The sequence below is a fragment of the Nothobranchius furzeri genome, chromosome 14, assembly GCF_043380555.1.
Source record: "Nothobranchius furzeri strain GRZ-AD chromosome 14, NfurGRZ-RIMD1, whole genome shotgun sequence".
NCBI lineage: Eukaryota > Metazoa > Chordata > Actinopteri > Cyprinodontiformes > Nothobranchiidae > Nothobranchius > Nothobranchius furzeri.
In genome coordinates, this window is record NC_091754.1 from 38,657,477 (window position 1) to 38,681,739 (window position 24,263).

General features: G+C 43.4%; 2 protein-coding genes across 4 annotated transcripts in view; one reads left to right on the top strand and one right to left on the bottom strand.

Annotated features, from left to right (window-relative positions):
• nup35 (nucleoporin 35) overlaps nt 1–2,698 on the bottom strand; it is a 41,330-nt gene extending 38,632 nt beyond the window's left edge. The window contains exon 1 of one of the 2 annotated variants that reach the window (XM_054746544.1): nt 2,565–2,698. In XM_054746544.1, coding sequence (XP_054602519.1) covers nt 2,565–2,577 — 13 coding nt within the window. In that variant the 5' untranslated portion in view covers nt 2,578–2,698. Of the gene's footprint in view, nt 1–1,340; nt 1,556–2,564 lie in introns of those variants that run through there. The other variant, XM_015975250.3, reaches the window with a different exon arrangement.
• dnajc10 (DnaJ (Hsp40) homolog, subfamily C, member 10) lies at nt 2,274–24,263 on the top strand. Of its 2 annotated transcripts, none has more exons than XM_015975248.3 (25): nt 2,274–2,376; nt 4,378–4,601; nt 4,669–4,831; nt 4,896–4,946; nt 6,516–6,598; nt 6,769–6,900; nt 7,256–7,349; nt 7,423–7,500; nt 7,580–7,623; nt 7,989–8,054; nt 8,182–8,247; nt 8,325–8,414; nt 8,488–8,598; nt 8,665–8,779; nt 8,886–9,013; nt 17,544–17,660; nt 18,694–18,795; nt 18,895–18,955; nt 20,882–20,976; nt 21,057–21,190; nt 21,279–21,332; nt 21,412–21,559; nt 21,654–21,776; nt 23,858–23,965; nt 24,043–24,263. In XM_015975248.3, exons 2-25 carry the CDS (start codon nt 4,413–4,415, stop codon nt 24,052–24,054), a joined length of 2,364 nt encoding a protein of 787 aa, XP_015830734.1. In that variant the 5' UTR covers nt 2,274–2,376; nt 4,378–4,412; the 3' UTR covers nt 24,055–24,263. The 2 variants fall into 2 exon arrangements, with proteins under 2 accessions (XP_015830734.1, XP_015830735.1); XM_015975249.3 differs by lacking the exon at nt 2,274–2,376 and adding an exon at nt 2,651–2,787.

The window sequence follows — 24,263 nt, forward strand, 5'->3', positions numbered from 1 at the left end:
GGCTCATTTTCACTTTATTACATTCAAATATTCAAAGGCCAATCAGATATATAATTCAGATTTATATGGAATATCACATCTTATTGATCATTTCATAAATGTAGCTAATCCTTACCACTATAATCATAAAATAAAATCTCACAACACAGACTTGAGATTATTTTTGCTTTTTGAACCATTTAGCCTGTTGAGAGTTTAATGTTAGGTTGTCACCGACAGCAGCTACATTTAAGGGTATAGCAAAGGATCTATTTTTTTTCTTCTCATCCTAGAAGCTTCTAGCATAGAACCTTCTTTTTACTTACATTGTTTTATGCTAAGCTAAAGCGAAACTTACTGCTTCCAGATCAGGAGAATGACTGAGCTTGCTAGCTACAAAATCCTTTTTCTCACTTATCTAACTCTGAGAAACCCATCAACAGACAGCATGTTACTACTGAGTGGAATATGCCTTTAAATTTGATGTTTTGCACCATTTTTTAAAACATTATTTTTTTAATACAATGTGGTAGTGTGCTTTAGTTTTTTTTTTTTTGCTTGAAGATTCCACCTCGACCAGATGCTATTTTGCACCATTATTCTGGGTACTGTTTGATTTTCTTTATTTTAAACACTTAAAAAAAACTTCAATCAGTTTTATTTTCTATTGTTCTGAAAACGTTCGCACATTTTTTATGTTTTGAGTTAATATTTATTGAACTTCAAATATAAAACTAAGAGATTCATTGACTTATTTAATTTATAGTGCACACAGCTAGTGTCCAGTACAATCAACGTGCTGCTAAAACTGTGTGTGTGTGTGTGTGTGTGTGTGTGTGTGTGTGTGTGTGTGTGTGTGTGTGTGTGTGTGTGTGTGTGTGTGTGTGTGTGTGTGTGTGTGTGTGTGTAATCGGCTCTAGATATCGACCATTGGCAACAAAAATTTTTAAGAATTGGTATCGGCCTTCCTTAAGAAACCATGTTGGTCAGCCTCTAGTCTGCATCATAATCATCTTGGATTGCATTTCAGTGAAATGATCCACATTTAAAAAGATGAGAGCTGTGTCCTAACGTTCACAGGTTAAGGCTGTTATGAAAGCAGCACGAAAATTGTCAAATTCTGAAGATAAACAATGGTGACCAAAGTGGGTTCGCAGTGGGTTCAGGAAAATGGTTCCAAATTAGAATAAAACCCACGAGCTGATCTGAAGTCCTAAACCAAACCTGCTGCCGCGTGTCAGTATTCTTCCAGGGAAACCACTACGGGTGCAAACGGGACTAAGCATGTGACTGCATATAAAGGCAGCCAGCCCCGATAGTAAGAAAACAACACCAGAACTTTGTAGAAAACTTTTATCTACCTTGTGACTCCATTCTGATGCCGCGATTTTCAAAAGAAGGAAGTGACGACCGCTGACGATCCTACTCCTGCTCTTACTTCTCGCGGTTGTCGCACACACAGCTAGCCTGCCAGCAAACCGTACCTACAAACGCGATATGATCCGTTCGGTTGGAACGAACCTGTTTGTGGAAATTCTCTCATGTATATGAACTCTGATTGAACGAGTAAACACCGAATAACTTCCGGCGCTCGTGGATGACGTCACCAAAAGTGCGTTTCGTGAAAGATGTTCGCACTTCGCATCCTCTTCTCTTGCCGTGCTTTGAAGACGAGAGACTCCACAAGCATGAAAGCTGTGCATCTGTGTTCTAAATTTAAGCTAAAAGTTATGTTCACACATTAAAAACTTTTGTGGTTTATAAAGAATTTTAGTTTTCATCTGAATAAATAAAGGGATTAAAAGCGGGAACCACTCCAAAACAATCTCTCAACCTTTGCTTTTTTGGCTGATGTCAGCACAGTGCTGGGCAGAATGTGCTCAAGTGTAAATGTTTGGTAAAAAAATAATGCGTTTTCATTAAAATCCCGCTTCGTTAGCCTGGCATGCCAGATTAATTACATACAATTTGGAGTAGTTCACTAGTTTTGTAACTTCTTTGTCGAACACGCTCAACTACACGTCATATAATTACACCCTGAATTTTAAAGCTCATCAACACACCAGAAGTAGTTTGAAATGTGTCAGTGTGTTGTGAAAATAAAAGCCAGCAGCATCTTTCTGGTTCATACAAGCCCGTAGAGGACTAGAGGCTCTTGCTCATCACATAACTTAGCTCTGTTTCCTGACACTAGTCCAGCTCGGAGTCGTTTCAGTTTTACGAACCGCGTTTCTAGACTTTGCTTAATTTGCACATCTACCAGCTACTTGGCTGTTTGAGTTTTATTTTGAAAACCAATAACCGGATGCAATTTGCTGTGTTGTGCTTAGCTTGTTGCCGGCTAGAGCCGGACGCTGATACGGATCTCGGACGTGTAGGAGTTAAAACGCACGAAAGGTGACGGAACTACAGTTTTGTTCGATTGAATACAAATAAGATGAACTCTAGAGGATAATCAGTTTAGTTGTGTCAGCCGTATAAGCTGCAGAGCTAAATGATCCGCTAGCTTAGCACAAGTGGATACTTTTGTATGTGTTTAAGGACGTAAAACAAACAGTGTGAGGTGTTCTGGTGCAGATTCTCACTCATCCAGGTCATGGTGATCCAAGCGTTCAGATGAAGGCAGCTGGACTCCTCTGGTTTCTTGAAGACGTTTCTCTTGTCCTCCGAGGAGCTTTGTCAGTTCTGACTGGAATATGGGAGAGTCCAGTTTATAAGCTGTAGCTGTCTGTTGTTGTTTAACGAGCAGAAACTACTGTGGGTACTCCTCTCCATCCCCTGATGAGTCGTGGGCTTCTGTTGTATAATGTGAGCTAAGTAACATCTCTTTGGTCCTTCAGTCAGACCAGAACATATTTGTTTATTCAGCTCAGAAAGTCAACATGTAGTAGTTGATTTAATTAAAGATGTACAAATGAGTAATATCAAAGAAAAAGGATGCCCCTCCCTCTGGTGATAACACTTTTATCCTTGGGGGGAGTTTTCTCTTTCTATAGGAGGACCTTGTGTGACGTCTACATCCCAGTGCTTTAGTACCGGGGCCTTTTTTCCAGGGTATGATGACTACCGGTAGTTTAACCGGTCATTTATTAGTCAAAACCTCTGAGATTTCTGAAAACCCATCTCTGTCCGTGTCCAAGTAAATACCAGCCATCCACTGTATGATGCTGTTCAAGTTCCCACAATGACTAACGGCATGCAGCACCTGATCAACCAAGTCAGGTGTGGAAGAGATGGCATCCAAACAGAAATATAGATGAGGAGCAAACACAAGAAAGAAAAAGTCAAAACCAGAGGAGTGTGTTGTGGGCATAAACATCCCAGCTGCTGTTCATGAGACAGAAGAGAGAATAATTGTGTCTGGGTGTGGACTGGAGGTGGAATTTTACAGCAGCATCATTATTATTCACTCAATTCAATTGAAGTTTATTTATAAAGCGCCAAATCACGACGAGTTGTCTCAAGGACCTTCACATAATAAAATATTCTAATACAGGTCAGTTCATTAAGCCAATCAGTAAAATGTTTCCTAAATAAGGAACCCAGCAGGTTGCATCGAGTCACTGACTAGTGTCAGAGTCTTTACAGCAATCCGCATACATAAGCAAGCATGCAGCGACAGTGGAGAGGAAAACTCCCTTTTAACAGGAAGAAACCTCCAGAGGATCCTGGCTCAGTATAAGCAGCCATCCTCCACGACTCATATAAATGTCTGATATCGTCTTTGGCTCAAAGCCTTTCAATCCATGCTATAAATAGTATTAATATTATTGGTGGATATAAATAATATGAGAGAGAGAGAGAGAGAGAGAGAGAGAGAGAGAGAGAGAGAGAGAGAGAGAGAGAGAGAGAGAGAGAGAGAGAGAGAGAGAGAGAGAGAGAGAGAGAGAGAGAGAGAGAAAATGACACCCCTCCCCCATCCCAGCACACGCACCAGTCAGTGACTTGATGCAATTTGCTGGGTTCCTTATATAGGAAACATTATTTCTGATTGGCTTAATGAACTGACCTGAATTGGAATTTTTATTATGTGAAGTGCCTTGAGACGACTCTTGTCGTGATTTGGCGCTATATAGATAAACTTGAATTGAATTGAATTGAACCATCTTGGCAGTCTGACCTTCGACCTCAGTCCATCCCCGGGCTGCTTTGGAACAGCGGGTCTAGGACTAATCATCACGTGGTCTTTATGGAACCAGTATGCCAGTAATGTGAGGAAGCGCGTCCAAAGGTAAACTGCTGAAACAAACGCAGTCAGGTCTAGAGAACACACTTTTACTGAGACTGGAATCAAAATTCTTGCTGGTCAGGTCATGAAATGGGAAAGAAAAGGTTTTTTCCTTTTCATCATCACCGTTTTGTAGCAGTGGTGACTGACAAATACAAGTTCTTCTCCAGTTCCAGGTTCTCTAACTGTTCTGGGAGAGCAGGAGATGGGATTCAGGGTTGTGAGGCCTGTTGGGCCCGCGCTGCTGCTCCTCGTCCTGCTGGTAACGGTGCTCTGCAGGCCGGACAGCTCAGACTACTACGACCTGCTGGGAGTTAGCAAGGAGGCAACCACCAGAGAGATACGACAGGCGTTCAAGAAGCTGGCGCTCACCATGCACCCCGACAAAAACCCAGTCAGTCACTCTCAAATGTTCACCCCAACAAATGTTTTCTGCTGATTAAAACACATACATGTTCTAGGGCGACCCGTTGGCCCACGACAAGTTCCTGAGAGTAAACCGGGCCTATGAGGTTCTGAAAGACGAGGACCTGAGAAAGAAATATGATAAATATGGAGAAAAGGGACTGGACGAGCAGCAGGGAGGACGTTACGAGAGCTGGAACTACTACAGATATGACTTTGGTAGGACGCTACCAGCATCTGCTCTGCAACCAGGACGTAGGTGTTTAACGTGCTCTGTTTACAGGAATTTACGACGACGATCTGGAGATCATCACTTTGGATAGCGGAGACTTCGGTAAGATCTGGATTCATGTTTTAGCGTCAGAGAGACTGAAAGAAGAGAATTATGGTGCAAAGTTCATTTATGTCAGTAATTCAACCTAAAAGGCGAAACTAACGTCTGAGACACTCATTCCATGTTAAACCAAATACAGCACCCGGCCCAAACACACCACCAATAAAGAGGTCACACACATTCTGCTGGACCGCCTTTAGCTTTGATTACGACACACATTCTCTGTGGCGTCACCAGACTTGTCTCCATCAGTGTTGCGCTAACGTCTTACCATGATCACCACTGATGACGGTGGAGTCTGACCGCTGTACAAAGCCTTCTCCAGCACATCCCAAAGGTTCTCAATGGGGTTAAGGTCTGGACTCTGTGGTGGCCAATCCATGTGTGAGAATGACGTCTCATGCTCCCTGAACCACTCTTTCACTATCTGAGCCTGATGAATCCTGGCATTGTCATCTTGGAATATGGCCGTGCCATCAGGGAAGATGGAATAACCTGGTCATTCAGGATGTTCAGGTAGTCAGCTGACCTCATTCTTAGAGCACATCCTGTTGCTGAACCTAGACCTGACCACCTGCAGCAAGCCCAGATCATAACATTGCCCCCACAGGCTTGTACAGTAGGCACTAGGCATGATGGGTGCATCACTTCATCTGCCTCTCTTCTTACCCTGATGCACCTTCACCCCCCCCCCCCCCCCCCATCGTGAGGTGGGTTCTAACATTGTCTTTCACTCAGTCTCCACATGCTAGTGGACAACTGCAACGGATGTCTATAAACGAGGCGGTCCGCAGTTGAAGAAGTTGAAAACACATCCTTTTATCTTATACATCTATCTGCTCCTGGTTCTAATAGAAACCAAGTCCAACATTGATGTAAAGCTGTTTCCAACGAGCTGCCACCATCTTGTCCCACTCTGTTGCATCATCCCGCCCTCCAGATGAATAAAGGGCCCTGATTGGCCCACAAAGCGGATGAAGAGCTGTGATTGGCCCACCATTATGCACCAATTACAGCTCTCTATGTGTTGAGACCCCTCTAGACAGCTGTGATTGGACAGCCAGAATGCCGCTAGAGGCTGCGGAGGTTCCAGCGGATCGTTCCTAGACCAAAGTTAGCAAAGCAAGAATTTGGTCTTGTTCTCTGGGCTAGCTCAGTGCACCAGTTGGGTTAAATAACTTGTTCCAGCAGAGAGATAATCACCTATGCAGTAATTATCCAATAGGAGGTCCCTACCTGTTTGCTTAGTTAAACCCAGGTGGAGACTTTTTTGGCCAGGCAGTGATTTATCAGCTGTTATTTGTTCTAACTGTGATGATCATGGTGTACAGCTGATGAAAGCCCCACATTCAAAACCTCAGACGGTCAGAATATTGTGAAAAGATTCAATATTCTAGTCACAGATTGACTAATGAATCCAGAACACCTGCAGAGGGTTCCTGGGCCTTTAGATGGTCTCGCAGTCTGAGCTGGAGTACTGACAGATGGACCTTTGCACCAGATTCTAGTTTTTTGTCAGTGTCACCCGTGATGGTTAAAAACAAAGCATGAGACCTGTGTGTGTTTCAGACGCTGCTGTAAACTCTGGAGAGATCTGGTTCATCAACTTTTATTTCCCACGATGCTCACACTGCCACCAGCTGGCTCCAACGGTACTGAAGCTCAAACATGAACACCACCCGGTCCAGCTGACGTCTGGTGGAAGCAAACGCGTTGCATGAACTTAACAAAGTCCAAATCTTCAGTTTGTAAACATGAAGGCTTCTGTCTGTGTGAGGTGACGCTCATGTTTTCTTGTCTTTCTCGATTGTTTGTGACCCAGTGGAGGGAGTTTGCCAAAGAGATGGATGGAGTGATCCGGATCGGAGCAGTGAACTGTGGAGACAACAACTACCTCTGCAGGAGGAGGGGCATCAGCAGCTACCCCAGCCTGTACATCTACAGAGCAGGACAGGTATGTCCTCTGGACCGCCCTGGAGCGCGGCCCAGAGGACAGAAATAAGTTACCGAAAGCAGGGACAGTTGGAGGGTTAGTCGCCTCCTCCTCCATCCACCCTTCATTTATTTGTCCACATTGTCTGCTGAAAGGACAGACCTGTGGGTAGTTACAGCGTCTGTGGGAAATGTCCTCTCACTAGGGACAGAGGCAGCTCGTCCACAGATACATCCACTGATGACGTGTCTCCTGGTCCCGATCCAACCCCAGATGCCGTGTCCCACTGCCGTCTGCCACCCTTTGTTTGGGATTTGCAGCACTGCTGATGTTCCTGCTGGTGTGGCTCTACGGCATCTTCTCTGTGTTTCTGCAGACTCCTGAGAAGTTCACCATGGAGAGAACCAAAGAGGACCTGGTCCGCTTCTCTATGCAGTTCATCACCACCGGTGTGACCCAGCTGTGGCAGGGTGTGTGTGTGTGTGAGTGTGTGTGTGAGGATTAGGCTCGGCTGTCTCACCTGTGGTGCCATACCTTTTGTAGGTAACGTGTTCAGGGAGTTGGAGGCTGCTTTTGCATCCAGTCTCAGCTGGCTGATCACCTTCTGCTTCGACACCGGAGGTAACTCCTGACACCCCACCTGAACCTGCTCCTGTCTGCATGAACACTTCTGACAAGCGTTCCTGTTTGTGTCCCTCAGACTGTCTGGAGCCCAGGACAAGGCAGAAACTTGCTGGAATGTTGGTGAGAATGAAGTAGAAAGACCCCAAAGGACACAAATGTTTGATATTGGAGCCAGAAAGCCCCCAAAGGCCTGATCCCACAGCAGCCTGGTGGGGCATCAGCTAGACTACTAACATGTGGGACTCTGAGTGAAAACAGACACTTCTTTACAGAACAGACTGATTAGAAGTGGTATGAGCAGTAACAGATTTCAACATATCTGTTGAATAATAGCTTTTACTGAGGAGGAAGTCATTACATTCAGAGCAGAGGTGAGATGTTTCATGGCGCGCTCCTCTGGTAGCTTCCTGCTGTTGCCAGGGCCTGTCACTGATGTGGAACTGGTTCATATACTTTGTGCTACTGTTGCTTTCTGGATTGTGTAGGACGGTCTGGTTAAGGTGGGATGGATGGACTGCACCGACCAGCAGCAGCTCTGTGAAAGCTTCCAGGTAAGACTGTCCTCAGGTTGATGGAGAGACTTCTGTCCTGTCCACCAGCTGAACGGATAACCGCCCAACATGCCTCATCAGAGCTGTGGTCCACTAGTTACAGGTTATGGGGATGTGTGTGTTGCAGGTGACCAGTGGAGCTACTGGTTTGTTCCCACCGGACAATGCTCTAGATCAGCAAGACCGCATACTGGTAAGAGGCAGAGCACACACTGAAGTACCCTTACGCATACATTCCTGCAGCACTGATGTGGTGGTGCTGTGCTTCAGTGGCTGAAGACGCTGGACACCAAAGAAATCTACAGCCTGGTTCTGAACCATCTACCGGATCTGGAACTGCTGACCACTGACAGCTTCAAGGTAGGACAACGCAGATGCGGATTTACACACGCGTGTTCAGATGATGGTCTCATGTGACCGTCATCATTTACAGGACAAACTGGCCCGTCATCGCTGGGTGGTCAGTTTCACCTTTGGTGGCAGAAGCTCCGCCTCTAACGAGTACAAGAAGCTCCAAGCTTTTCTACTGAACGACCACGTACAGGTACTGGGCCCAGTCTGTGTCTCTGCCGGCCGGTGTCCCCGTCCAGCTAACAGTGTGTCCCCTCAGGTTGGCAGGGTGGACTGCATAGCAGACCCAGCGCTGTGTCAGTCCCTCTATGTTCATAAACCATGTGTGGCGGTCTTTAAGGGACTTGGAATCCAGGACTTTGAGATCTTCCATGGTCAGTAAAGTTCTTCTTGCATGTATGTTCATGTGCAGGTTCCGCTCTCACCTGTGTGTGTGTGTATCCCGTGTGTGTGTTGTGTGTAACCCATGTGTGTGTGCAGGTAAACACGTGTTATACAACATCGTGGCCTTTGCCAGAGACAGCATCCGTGCCCATGTGACAACGCTGTGGCCGGACATCTTCCCCTCAGATAGGAAGGAGCCATGGCTGGTGGACTTCTTTGCTCCGGTTTGTAGTCCTGGCAGGGTCACCTCTTCTCAGGAGGTTTAGTGAGAGCTTGCAGTTCAAGTAAGGTGGAACCTTTGTTGTTGACTTTCGTGCTACTGGACGATAAACGTTGATTTTCTGGCGCTGACGCACACAACAACGCACAGTGCTCTGCTAATGGCTACTAAAATGGAATATTTTAAAGAAACTGCCTTGCTCGGACTGCAGCAGTATTTGGGAAAACACGCCACAATTTACTTAAAAATAAACTTTTTGAAAACTACGGAGTCCGTTACGCGGAAGTTTGTAAAACAAATGACACATGCTGTCGGGTGGCACCAGACACTTTACAAAAGTCGAGGTAAGCTAAATTTTATACATTTATGTAACGTTTGTGCAGTGTGAAAGCACCAGAGAGGATGACGTTTTGCCCTTGGCAGTAGTTTATGATAGTAGTCAGACGAACTGCTGGGAAAACACTCCGTGTCCTCACTACTCTGTAAGCAATCACAAACAATGTGGCCGGGAAAGGTGATTGGAAGTGAATATTATTCTCCTTGAGCACCTTCTTTGCTGCTGCATATTCTCTTCTTCGTTGCATCTCTGGGGCATCATCATTGTCTAGATGTATCCTGGTGCCTTGGAAGTCAACCCCCTTTGCGCGCCAAGCCTTCCTGAGTATATCCTCTTTGGTACGATAACTTGCCAATTTGAAAACAAATGAGCGTGTTGGGGCCCCAACAGAGGGTTTCTCGGCGATAGCACTATGCGCTCTTTCAATCCCTAGTGCTGGAGAAGATTGATCCAATATTTTTTCAAACAGAGTTTCTATACATTTTTCAACAGATGGGAATGTGTCCTCTTCCCTTTCCTTCACGCCGTGAGCAGCCCTCCAGGTCCAGCAGCTTTGTTTCATATCGCATCTGAAGTTTTGCTAATTCCATTAGCGGCTCCTCCGAGGACTGGATTCGAGTCTCCACTCCGTCTATGCGACCCTCTGCTTCATCGAGTCGCTTTCCAACATTGTTCACTTTCTCTCTTATGGCGTTAAACTGCTCATTTGTGTATTTTCTAAGATCACGCAACTCTTTCAGTATCATATCCATGGTAGTGGGGTGGTCTTTCACGTTAGCATTAGCTCCAGGTTGCTGCTCATCCTCCATGTTACTGCTAGCTTGTGACGAAGCATCTTCTTCCACTTCACTGCGTTCTCTTAAACCGATTTTCTTGAATTTCCTGTGCATTTTTGTTCCAAAAAATAATACCCAACACTTTCAGTTTGTGTTTTTTAGGTTTCAAGTTAGATAGGTTGAGAAAACGAGTAATGAAGTCGGGAGCGTTTGCTTTAGGCAGCCATCATTCGACCCATCAGAGCGGAAGCCAACACCACAATATTTAAATACAAACAGTTGTATGGTGTTAAATTTTATCGAAGCAACACATCTCCGTCTCTATAGAGTTGATCAGGTTGTTGATTGAGGCCTGTGGAACGTTGGTCCTCTCCACTTCAATAGCTGTGAGAAGTTGCTGAATATTGGCAGGAACTGGAACACGCTGTTGTATACGCCAATCCAGAGCATCGCAAACATGCTCAATAGGTGACATGTCTGGTGAGGATGCTGGCCATGCAAGAACTGGGATGTAGGGCTGCAGCTATTGAATATTTTTGTAATCGAGTACTCTAATAAATTACCCTTTTGTGTTTGTAATCCATTATATCAAATAGCATGTTATAAAATATGAAAGACCTCTTAAAATGAGCACGCAATTGCCAGTTATTCTTCAAGTTTTATTCAAAATTAGTTTTCAAAACTTCAGCACTTCAACTTTACTTCAGAATCAGAATAAGCTTTATTGCCAGTGCTCCAGCGACCCAGAGCATAGGAACTTGACTCCGCAACACAACCTGACCAAGGTTAAACACACACATGTAGACAAAACAGGTACAGGCAGTCACGAGAGCAGCCAGAACGGCTTCACTGTAAACAAATGCGAGCGGCTGCGGTCCAAACAGCACCAGAACCGCTCACGGCGCATGCGCAAACATGGCTCGCCAGCTGTTTCCCTAACATACGATCGTTTTAATTTCTGCACTTTTTTTTCTCATAATAACAAGGATCGCCGAGAAAGCATGTTTGCCGTGATTATGTCAAGTTATACTGATCATAAAACATTTATTTACTTTCTTTCGTTTTCCTCATAAATACATGTGTCCTCCTGCAGCAGTCCCGAGGGACAACAGACATCAATAACAACACAATAAAAAGTCTGACGTGTTGTAAAAACTGCTATTTTTAGCACATTTTAAGTCCGACGTGTTGCTACCAGATGTACGGTGTGAGCTGAAACCGCTACAAATGAAAAAGTTGCACAGTGTCCGCAGAATATATAGAAATACAGGCTAAAATGCATTATCTTGTAGAGGCTCCGAGCCCACTTGCAGAAGTGACATTTACATGTGAATGTTTCCTGGTCAGGTGCTGCAGCACCGAGGATGTGGTGTTGTGGTAGGCTAAATTCATTTTACAGTATTTACACTGGACTACGTTTTCCGCCTTACGACGTGAAAAATGGCCCCACGCCTTTGACATTTTCTGTCTTTCGCACTCCAACGGGGTCCACGTTGTCCGCCATGGCTTAAGAGAAAGTTAAGTACATTCGCTACTCGCGTGTGCATTCAGTGCAGTGTGTATGTGCGTCACTTATTTCGGTCTGGGTGAAACATGACCCCGGGCGATTACAAAGCCATGAATTAATTAAACATGAATTAAACAAAGCCTCGAGGCAGAGAATTTGACTCAAGGCTTTTTTGTACTTGAATTATTCGAGGTACTCGAGGAATCGTTTCGGCCCTACTGGGATGTTTTCAGCTTCCAGGAATTGTGTACAAATCCTTGCAGTATGGGGCCATGTGTTATCATGCTGCAACAAGAGGTGATGGTTGTGGATGAATGGCACAACAATGGGCCTCACAATCTCATCACGGTACCTCTGTGCATTCAAAATGCCATCAATAAAATTCACCTGTGTTTGTTGTCTATAACAAACGCCTGCCCATACCAGTACCCCACCGCCACCATGGGCCACTCATTCCACAACGTTGACATCAGCAAACCGCTCTCCCACACAACGCTACACACGCAGTCTGCCATCTGCCCTATACAGTGAAACCCAGGACTCATCTGCGGACAGAACGCCTCTCCAAGGCGCCAAATGTTTTCGAGTGTGAGGGTTTGCCCACTCAAGTCGGTTACGACTACGGACTGCAGTCAGGTCCAAACCCCGATGACGACAATGAGCTTCTCTGAGACGGTTTCTGACAGTTTGTGCAGAAATTCTCTGGTTATTTAAACTGATTGTTGCTGCAGCTGTCTGTGTGTCTGGTCTTAGGCGATCCTAAAGGTGAACATGCTGGACATGAAGGTCCTGGGTTGGTGTGGCCACATGGTTTGTGGTTGTGAGGCCAGTTGGATGTACTGCCAAATTCTCTGAAACGCCTTTGGAGACGGCTTATGGCAGAGAAATTAACATTCATTTCACAGGCAACAGCTCCGGTAGACATTCCTGCTGTCAGCATGCCAATCACATGCTCCCTCAAAGGTTGTGACATATGTGGCATTGTGCTGTTTGATCAACCTACACATTTCAGGGTGTCCTTTTATTGTGGGCAGTCTAAGGCACACCTGTACATTATTCATGCTGTCTAATCAGCCCCTTGATATGCTACACCTGTGAGGTGGGATGGATTATCGTGGTAAAGGTAAAGTGCTCACTAACGCACATGTAGACAGATTTCAGAACAACATTTGAGAGTCATGGGTGTTTTGTGTTTGTAGAAAAAGTTTCAGATGTTTGAGTTCATCTCATGAAAAATGGGAGCAAAAACAAAAGTGTTGCATTTATCTTTTTGTTTAGTGTAGTTTTGTAATACAAGGTTTTCTCATCATGGTTAATCTGAGAGCGTTTCAAGTGAAACGAGACTGCGGTCTGCTGCTAAAATTCTAAAAAAATAAAACAACAAAATAATAAAGGGATCATTATGTTGGGGTTATTAGGAAGCAAATAATTTGTAAGCTTTTGCTTACTTTTGGATTCTTCAATAAATTCTGTAAATATGGGAATATTTACGGATGTATTAATTAATTAAGATACAATTAGGTATCTTCGGGGCACCACCCATTCTAATTAGAAAGGGAAATGAATCCAAAATTATTATCAGTCTATCTGAAATGTTCGTGGAATCCTAGGAGCAGAGATTTTCACACCAACACAAAGAAGTTACTGGAGACAAAATCTGAATTTTATAACATTTAATTAAACAGGGATTAATAATCTAAGACAATTTGATATAATTGGAGATGTGTGTGTGTATGTGTAATCAAATGTGTGTGTGAATGAATGCTTTGTTTTCCCAGAGCAGGTGCGCGGGGGGAGTGTGTCCTTGAGATGTGTGCTGTAAGCTGTGAGTGTGTGTGGGGGGCTCTCCCCTCCCTCTCGCTTACACAGGAGAACTGAGTGTGTCCAGTTCTCAACTTTCCCGAACACTTAGTAACTTAAACTTACAGTGAACTGAACTTAAACACTTCAAAAGTTTAGACTCTTAAACCCGCTTCACAGAGCTCAAGGAAAAACCAAATCAATCATGAAGTCGGATGAAAATATCTCCCCAGTCTGTCAGCCTGGCCACAGCGTGACAAACTTAGATATTAACAATAACAAACAACCTTACTTCACGGTAGAGATATGACGTATTTGGTTACGAAAAAGAGAAAAACCGGAGCTACTTTTAAACGACCCGCGGTGATCGCTTATTTTGGTCTAGAAGAATGGGAAAGATGAAGAGAGATAGAGAGGAATAAAATAAAATAAAACTCAAGCGTTAGCGAACCAAAGGCGTCCCCTTGTTCCTCACACTGCAGCTCTAATGGTCCTCCGTTGGAGATCAGCACCAGGAAAGCAGACCTGGTGGGTTAATGTTGCTTGGCTTTCAGCGGTTCTGGGTTTGATGGAGCTCCGCTCGTTTCCCAGCCAGGCCTCCCGCGTGCTCATGTTGTCCAGAGCGACAGCCACGCGCGTCTTCAAGTCAGTTGGCTGAACAAAAGACGCTTTAAGTTTCACTTCGCTGAAATTTATAACTTCCAGCTGTCCAGGGGCTGGACCAGTGCTCCGCTTTTGCGGTGACGTCATCACATTACTTCCGTGTGCAAAGCATCAGATACATTTAATAATCTGATAAATAGTAATATCAACTCAATGTTTCTACATGAGATAAGTGAGACTGACGTTGTGAATACAGTAAGAAAATGTAAAAACAAAAAATCCACAGATATAAATGAAATTGATATGGGAATTATAAAAGAAGTTATATTCTCTATTGTGAGACCATTGACATATATATATATAACCTATCACTACATAAAGGTCATTTTCCTAAAACTATGAAGATAACAAAAGTGATCCCAACATTTAAAACTGGAAATAAGCATTCTATGGAAAACTATAGGCCAATAGCAATTATTCCACAATTTTCAAAAATACTCGAGAAATTATTTGTGAACCAGCTAGACGTATATATTACTAAAAATAAATTATTAAGTGACAGTCAATATGGATTTAGAAAAAACAGAACCACTACCTATGCGATAATGCAGATGGTAGAAGAAATAGCCCAAGCAAGTGAAAGCGAAGAACTCTCTATTAGCATATTTGTTGATTTAAAGAAGGCTTTTGACACCATTGACCACAGGAGATTATTGAAAAAGATGGAAAATTATGGCCTACGAGGAATAGCGAAGTCCTGGATAGAGAGTTAATTACAAGACAGACAACAGTATGTACAAATTAAAGATATAAAATCTGGATTTAGAGAAATAAGTTGTGGAGTTCCACAAGGTTCAGTAATAGGTCCTATATTATTTACTTTATATATAAATGACATATGTAACGTGGCAGATTTTTTTCAAATTTATAATGTTTGCAGATGATACAACTTTAGTTTGTTCAGGTAAAGATATAAAAGAACTTTTAAAGAAGGCCGAAAAATAGTTAAATATCCTCAAATCTTGGTTTGATGTAAATAAACTATCACTGAATATAAAAAAGACTAAATTTATGATTTTTGGAAATAAGAAGGTAAAAAATGGGGACTTTAAATTAACAATTTCAGATACTGAAATTGAAAGAGTGTCTGAAATAAAATTTCTTGGTGTTGTGATTGACTCTAACTTATCCTGGAAGCATCATTTAAATTACATAAAAGGAAAAATTGCCAAATCTTTGGGTCTATTATATAAGCTGAAGGACATACTAAACCATAAGGCCTTACGTCTAATATACTGTTCACTAATACAACCATACATGGCATATTGTATAGAAATATGGGGTTCAACTTTTAAAACATATATACATGAAATAAAAACTATACAAAAGAAATCTATTCGAGTTATGAACAAGAGCAATTATTATGCTCATACTGACCCGTTGTTTTTAAAATCACAGATTATGAAATTAGAAGATCTATATTATTATAAAATAATGCAATTTATGTTTAGAGTAAAATTAACAGCTCTGCCAAAAAATATACTAATGTTCTTTGTAAAGAGGGAAAGTAAATATGATTTAAGAGGTGTATGTATGTTTGTTCTACAAAAAGCCAAAAAGGGCATGAAAAGGAGATGTATTTCTGTAATGGGAGTAAAATTTTGGAATGAGGCTAAAATAGAATTAAAATTAGCAACTTCTCTTTCAGTTCTTAAAAAACTTATCAGTAAAAACATTTTTGAAGAGTATTAATTTGATGTTGATGGATGGATTTGTGTTTTACTTTTATTTGGGTTGTTGGTTCATTGCGGGAAATTAAAAAAATGTTTTGTAAGTAGGTTAGGCAATTATATAAGCTATTGCTTCTGCCTAAACCTATTCAGTCATGATATACCAAATAGACACCATATAAAAAACAAGGCATATGTTAGTGAGAAATGGTATTTGTATCTAATTGTATGACATGTTAATGTACATTATCTTAAGATAACTGACTGAATAAATTGATCATTCATTCATTCAAATGAAGTCTCTTGGCACTGATGTTTGAATATGTTCTTTTAGAGCAATTTAACACAGTTTTTTAGAGAAAATCACTGCACAGTAATTTCCTCATGAGGTCAGACCCTCAACAAATAATATGTATTAAATTAGTGTTGTCTAGTTCCCTCTTTCCCAGCTGATATTTAAAGTTAATAAATATTTAATGGAAATTTTTTTTAATTATACTTCATTAAAATTTTAGGTTTAATATCACTCGTCCTTGTCTAAACATATGTTCATGTTTATGAATTTAGCAGACGCTTTTGTCCAAAGCGACTTACAAGTACATATCTAAATATATTCACATATGATCAGTAGAATGTAATTATTTCAGTAACATGTTCAGTCGTAAGCTACTAGAAATGCTAATTACATTTAATTTCTACTAGTAGCAATGTAATGGTAGCATATTTATTTTATTATGTACTTATTGGCAACATAATCCAGTCTAAATTGTATTCAAATATAGAAGTGTTTGTGAATTACATTCTACAATGTCTTGCCGTAGACCTACTACAGTGTGTGGAGCTGACCGGCAGTCTCGCTAATAATGCTCAGTAGCAACAAGCTGACTCCAGCTAGCAGCTGCAGCGGTTCTGCTCCGTACCGCTGCAGCTGCAGACATTCACAAATAAACAGGAAGTTGGGGATTTTTCTTCCGCTTGTAGCGTTTAGTCATTCACAACCATCACGTTTTTTTTCTGAACTCTACTTGATCATGAGCGTGCTACAGACTAGCTTAGCATTAGCTAATCTGCCCGTAGTTTAACTCTTGATCCCAAACTTTGGACTGTTTCTGCCTTTTACAATGGTTTCGGTCTTTGCTGGTCCCTCTATTTCCGTTGTACGCCAGTAAAACATGTTGTCGGGCGCACATTTATCGAAGCTCCGAATCAGTAAAAAATAAGTCGAGGAATTTAATTATTCAAACCATTTGAATCATTCGATGGCTTGTTTCAGCCGTGTTCTCAATCCTCAGTGAATCATTGCAGATGGCTGCTCATGAAAAGGGATTTTCCTCTCCACTGTCGCTACATGCTTGCTTAAATGGCCAGTATTTGATATAGCGCCTTCTAGAGTCCTGGAACCCCCCAAGGTGCTTTACAACACAATCAGTCATTCACTCATTCACACACTCATGCTTAGTGTGAGGATTGCTGTACAGACACTGACACCACAGTGGCTCAATGCCATTTGCTGGGCTCCTATAGGAACCTTTTTACTGATTGGCATAAATAACTGAACTCATCTGGAAGGTTTACTTCATGACATGCCTTGAGGCGACTCTTGTTGTGATTTGACGCTGGGTGAATAAATATAATTTTATACATATAAACACAGTTGTAGGTAACAAAGGATGTCCCCCTAAAACTATACATCCAACTCTTCTCTGACTGTCTGAAACTTTATAAACTCATGCAATCGTACAGATAGATGCTGGTTGTGTAATGTGTCTTTCTGGGTGCAGTGGTGTCCTCCATGTCGAGCTCTACTGCCGGAGTTGAGGAAAGCTTCAATCCAGCTGGCTGGACAAATAAAGTTTGGTACTCTGGACTGTACCATCCACCACAATTTGTGCTCCATGGTAAGAACTGCCTGGCCCACATGACTGGTTCTCTAGCTGTCCTAACCAGGTGTCACGGTGTGAGTGCAAGAGGTTTGGACCCAAAATGCAGTACACCACAACTCAAGGCTGGAGAGGTTGTTTAAAATAAAAATCCTTTTATTAGGAGAACCAAGACTGTAGGACTCCAAGCAAAGAATAACTAAAGTTCTATAGATAAAAAAATCAAAAGCTCACTCATGAGCCAGGGTCTATAAATCTGTAGGGGACAAAGCAATGCTGACATAAGACAGTGGACCGACAAACGCTGAGGGACAAGACAGGGTTTTTAAACACAGAGGGAGGTAATCGGGAACAGGTGACAGGTGTGAGGAGGGAAATCTGGAGGGAAGACAGGTGGCATCAATAAACTAAATGGGGGCAAAACAAAGCAGGAGGGAAGATAAACATAACCTATGAAACACTGAATAACTGAACCTAAAGGCTTAGGGCAAATATAGAGAACTAATAACTAGAGGGATGAGGAGGAGTAATACAAAGTAAAATGGGAACTACCAGGGAGTAACTAGGAGGAAACATGAGGGAAGCCGAGAGAGAGCTGGGGAACAATGAGACACAGGAGGAGAACCTGGAGTGAGAACAGGAGGGGGCTGGGGACCAGAGGGACACAGAACATGACACCAGGGCCCTCATTTATCAAATGTTCATAGAAGCTGTCCTATATTCCATCATTCAAATGAAAGAGTGCTGATTAATTCCACCTCTGCGTACCCAGGTGCTTGTGTCTGTTGACAGTCAGAAACGCCCTCAATTAACCATATTTGGTCACACCACATCCTTAGTTCATGAGGGAAATCCCCACGTTCCTGATTTTAAAAATGCCAGATGGATAGCCTAGTGAACTAGACCAAATTCTTGCTTACATTTATTTAGTCTGGCTTGCCAGGCTACCAGATGGAGGCACACTATGTAAAATCGTTGCAACGCACAGATGTGTGTGTATGTGCAGTTAATAAAGGGGGGCCTGGTGTTTACTTCTGCATCTTTCTTTCAGTATAATATTCAGGCCTATCCTACAACCATGGTCTTTAACGACTCCTCTGTTCATGAATATGAGGGACATCACTCAGCAGAGGGCATCTTGGAATTCATACAGGTAACACCTGACTTACAGCATCGGAGAAACCGCTCGTCTTCTGGCCCGTCTGTCTGAACTGTATGAATGCAAGATCTGTTCCTGTTCATGTTCCTGCAGGACCTGGTCAATCCATCTGTGGTGATCCTGGATCCCTCCAGCTTCACAGACCGAGTCCGAGGTGAGACTGTGATAGAGACTTTTTAAAACTGGTCTGATGTTCGGGTTTTACCCTGTTTCCCATCACAAACGTTCTTATCGGACTGATCTGGCTCCTATGAGAGGACCCGGACCTACCTGGTAGGAGGGGTTCTAACAGGCTTGTCTGTACAGCAGCTATACTGTAGTGTCTAACACCAGGCTCACGTCAACTGCGAAGCGCCACAAAGGAGATCGCTCAAGAAATTCATGCACTGCCGGTTTCTCCTCTGTTCACATCAGGCGAGAATTTTTGACGAGCGCTTCTGCTCACGCCTGCTGTTTTCCAACTCCGCCTACCCCAACCTTGTGTGTGTGTGTGCACGTGTTTGTGTGTGTGTGTGTGTGTGTGTGTGTGTGTGCGCGTGTTTGTGTGTGTGTGTGTGTGTGCATGTGTTGTGTAAATGTATGTGGAAGTGTGGGGGAAAAGAGTTTGATGGTGTTTGTTTAGCTCCTCTGTGATTAAAACTGTGTGCTTAGCTGTGATGCAATCTGTGTGCGTGTGTGTGTATGCGCGCGCGTGTGTGTGTGTGTGTGCTTTCAGGACATTCACCCAACAGATCTGTTAATAGGACCAAAGTAATATAAAATTTCCATAACACTCAGAAACATTTGCAGGATTGCTGTAAAAGTAATTGAAAGTATATATTTGTTCTACCAGCAGGAAGGTGAATGCATATTTAAGTGATAAATGTTATTGTTGGTGTCCTATGTGAGATTTGATATCTGATTGTGTGTTACATGTATATTTAGAAGGTTTCTTGGGCTATAAACCGAGGCTATGGTGGCGTGGATGTTGTATGATATCCTGTGTTTTGTCGTGTTGACTCAGATGGTACAAGAATGGGTGATGATTTGATATTTAACTTTATGTATATTTTTACTTTTGTTAAGTTTGGTATGACTGTAATCTGTTTGTTTTGTATGCTGTGTGTAAACTCTGTGGCTGCTTTGTGTTGAAGCATAATGTAAAAATGATTGATGGCTTAGGGTTGATGGTTCGACCCCAGGAAGGCTAGCTATTGTTTTAACGGTGGCTAATGGGGTTCTCAAAAAGCAGTCAAACATATCTCCACAGCCTGATATCAGCACTGAATAGCTGAAGTAGAGCCTTGATCCAGCTGTCCAGCCTGGTGTGGACTCAGTCCTTAACTCGTGTCAGTAAAAAACGTTTATACAGCTGCTTAAACTTCAAATGAAGCACGTTATCTTTATTAGTTATGAATGAATGTTTGTTTTGGTTGTCCAGTTTGAAGCCTTTACACGTCTGTAGACCAAGAGTAGTGGAGCAGAAGAAAGGATATTTGATACAGTTCCTCAGGATAAAAATCATGAGGTGCTTAGTGAAGAACCTGGACCAACTCTACAAGACCAAGTAACGGGCCCACCACATAACCAGAGGGTTGTAGGTTCGAGTCCAGTCTGTCACAGTCATTATGTCCTTGGGCAAGTCACTCCAGCCGGAGGAACCGGTGGTGCCCGTGTTCTGTCAGTGCGCCCCAGGCCAGCGGTGGCTGTGTTCCATCAGCACCAAGGTGTGAATGGGTGAGTGGCTGTTGTGTTGTAAAGCACCTTTGGGGGTTGCAGACATTTAATAATTTAATGCAAAAGCAAAGGAAGAAAGCCAAGCTTAATGAATGAAGTGATTGATGTTTAACTTAACGACCACGGACAGCTCCAGCTAGTCCGCTTCAGCTAACCAACACCTTATATTCCCTTAATGTGTCTTTTAAAGTCAAATGAGCTCTTCTGTTGATCAGGCGTTAGCATACGTTAGCATGTGTCCGCGTGTCTGGGTGAAGTAAGTACTCCTCGTGTGCAGAGTCTGTTTGTTGTTCCTACTCCTGACTTCCTGAAACTCCGTTACTCAGATCAGCAGGATCCACTCTGAGGTTCTGTTCTTCCACAGGGAGAGCTGAGGGAATCATCTGGGCTGTAGACTTCTATGCTCCCTGGTGTGGTCCTTGTCAAGCTCTGATGCCTGAGTGGAGACGCATGGCCCGCGTAGGACACACACACACACTCACACACACACCATCAGCCGCTCTTAATGGACAGTAGATGACCATGGTTCTTATGTACAGATGCTGTCGGGTCAAATCCTGGTAGGGTCCTTGGACTGTCAGCACTTTCAGACGTTCTGTCGGGATCAGGGTGTGAGGGCGTACCCTGAAATCCGCCTTTACACAGGCAGCACCAAGCAGCCGGACCGCTACATGTATGTATCATGTTCTATAGCATGCATGTCAGAAGACCGGTCCTGATGCCTTCAGATGGTTTACCTGAGGATCCGTGTCTGTGTGCAGGAGTTACAATGGCTGGCACAGAGATTCTCAATCCCTCAGAGTGTGGGCCCTCAGGTGAGCTTTACATCCTGAGTCCGTCCTCTCTGCTACCACCTCCCATAGCTGTTGGTGACACCAAGCGTTTCGTGTGTAGTGCTTTGCCCAGAGCGTCGGTGGACCTGACTCCAGAAACCTTCAGGTCTCAGGTTCTGGCGGGCCAGGATCATTGGGTTCTGGATTTTTATGCCCCTTGGTGTGGGCCATGTCAACACTTTGCCCCCGAATTTGAGGTTTTGGCTCGGGTGAGATACTTAAGAGTTATTTCTGCCACACGAAGCGTCTCAGATCTTCTCTGTGTGGGTTAGAAGCTCTTAAAGGCGTGTTTGTGATGCACAGATGCTGAAAGGGCGAGTCCTGGCGGGGAAGATGGATTGTCAGGCTCATCAGCAGACCTGTCGGTCAGCAGGAATCACTGCCTACCCAACCCTCAAATTCTACCTGTCTCAGGGCACGAGGAAGGTGAGGAGACACACACACACCGTTGATGGATTAGTGACCTGTCTGAGTGTAGCCCTGCCCCTAACACCACCTTCTGGAGTTAAGGGAGCTATGCTAAACAGCAGCAGGCTGGACCTCTGGTGGACTTGTTAGAGGACAGAAGATGCATTAAGATAACCCTGCATGACCTTTTGTGTTTACTTCTGTTTACGTACATAAAAACTGGATAGCTCTCATCAAAAGAGGAAGTATTGGTGTCAATCTGAGGGAAGAAGAAAGGAACGTACCTCAAAACGTAAAACATTTCATCGTCTTTAAACTCATTAACTTCTCAAATGTTGTGCATTAAAAAGAACAAAAACAGTTGTAGAACGTGGGTCGGAAGCCCCACATGAGTGATATGCAAACAAATACATACATGATAGTTAAGTATTACCATAGTAGGTACCAAATCTGCTCGGGGTCAGCACTTACGGAGGTTACCACGCTGGTAAACGTTCCAGTAGCACGTTGGCACTGAAGATGTGGATTAATTCCCACTAGTTTGCAGCTGTAGTCCCAAAAAATGAATTGAATTCATGGATGCCTAAGGAAACGTAGAGTATTAATTGATAAATGAAGACTCTTGATTTTGATGAAATGGGGCAAAATAAAAGAATTTAATGGAACAAATAGCAAGTAAACAACATTTTAAATGATTGAGTGAATTTACATATAACTAATGTAATATACAGAATAGTTCCACATTTAAACCAATGAAATGGCTTTTATTTAGATGAATACATTTAAAAATGTTCACATATAAGAACTGTTGTGCTTTTTGCCACAGTGACGCTGATTTTATGTACTTTAACCCTCTTTACACGATTAAGACACCACTGTGCTTTATTAACCAAGTACTAGAGGCAAAGGAAGAAAGCATTTAGGCGGTAAGAATCATGCATTTATTAACTACATTTTCCCAAAACCTGTGTGTGAAAGAATATCTACAGAGACTAAAGTGTGACGTCATTGGCAGGCGCAGGACCTCGAGCAGATCCAGTACCTACAGCGGCGGGACTTTGACCAGGGTTTCCAGATCTGATGCTTTCCCCGGTTCGTTCCAGTTCTAACTTCAGAGTAGGAATAATGAACTGGAACGCCCCAAAGTCAGAGAATGTTTTCTAATTCAGCTTTGAGGTTCGATACAGCAGCTCGTTGTGATAACGACAGCAGCTGTGGTGGATAGGTGTTTACTGGAGAAGATAAACATGTAAGGGTGCATTTAAAATGGGTGTTATGTGCAGTTGTGTGTTTTCCAAGGCAAATGAAACACCATGAGGTCCACAGGCATAGCAGAGTAAATGCCATACCCACCACTGCTGCCTATGGCAGCCGCGTTTGAGCACTCTACTTGTTATTAAGTCTATGGTTACCAGGATGTTTCAGCGAGGCTCTGTGGAGGTCTGGAGCTGATGCTCGTTTTAACGTTCATCAGCCAAAATGCAAACCAGCTCATAAACCATCGTTCAGCCACAGCACTGCTGACCCTCACCTGTCTCCTGTTTCCTTTGAAAAGCAGCTGAAAACTCACTTCTTCAGGTTGACATGTTAGAAAAATAAACAAAGCGGTACCTTGCAGATCGATGGGCGCACTGTTTCCACTACCCTCTTCAAGGATTCAGGATCCGGGTGGCGGTACTGTCGGAAAGATTCTGGGTCTTTAAGGCGCATCTCTTGGAGTAGATTGGCATAAATTCCTTGCCTGGCCCTTTGCAGCCACCATACCCACACTTTCCTAACCTTGAAACTTGGGTGAGACGCTTTACCCTCCTTACCTGCTGGTGGTGGTCGGAGGGACCGATGGCGCCTGTGCTCAGCAGCCTCGCCTCTGTCAGTGCGCCCCAGGGCAGCTGTGGCTACATCGTAGCTCATCACCACCAGTGTGTGTAATTGTGTGTGAATGGGTGAATGACTGATTGTGTTCGTCACACCTTCACCTCACCTGTCAGACCTCCACCTGTCTCCACCAGTCCCACCTGAATGCGTCTCCCTCCCTGTTTGGCCTGTTTGGTTTTTGTGTCGGTCTGACGTCAGAAGCTTGATTATGTGCTTTGTGACAGCATGAACACAGCGGAGAGCACATCAACAGCCGGGACGCAGACACCATTGCTGACATCATCAGACATCGAATAGAGCAGCAGTTGCCACGGTTACACAGCACAATGAAGGTAGGTGTGGGAAGTGTATGGGAAGTCAAACCAAGACAGCAACTGGAGTTGAATCTGACATGTGTCCTGTCTTGTAGGACGAGCTTTGACAGAAGAGGGAACGAAGGGACGGTGTGATTTGTCAGAGGGGTAGATGGACACTTCCTGATACGTAACAGAGACACAGCTGTGTCCAACTGGACATTTCTGCCTTGATTTTATTTGCTTTTGTTTTGTCTCCATGGTTTGTATTTGTTCTTTGAGGTGAAAGGTCACTGTCTTCTGTTAGGATTGTAAGCTGCTGGATTTAATTCTTGTC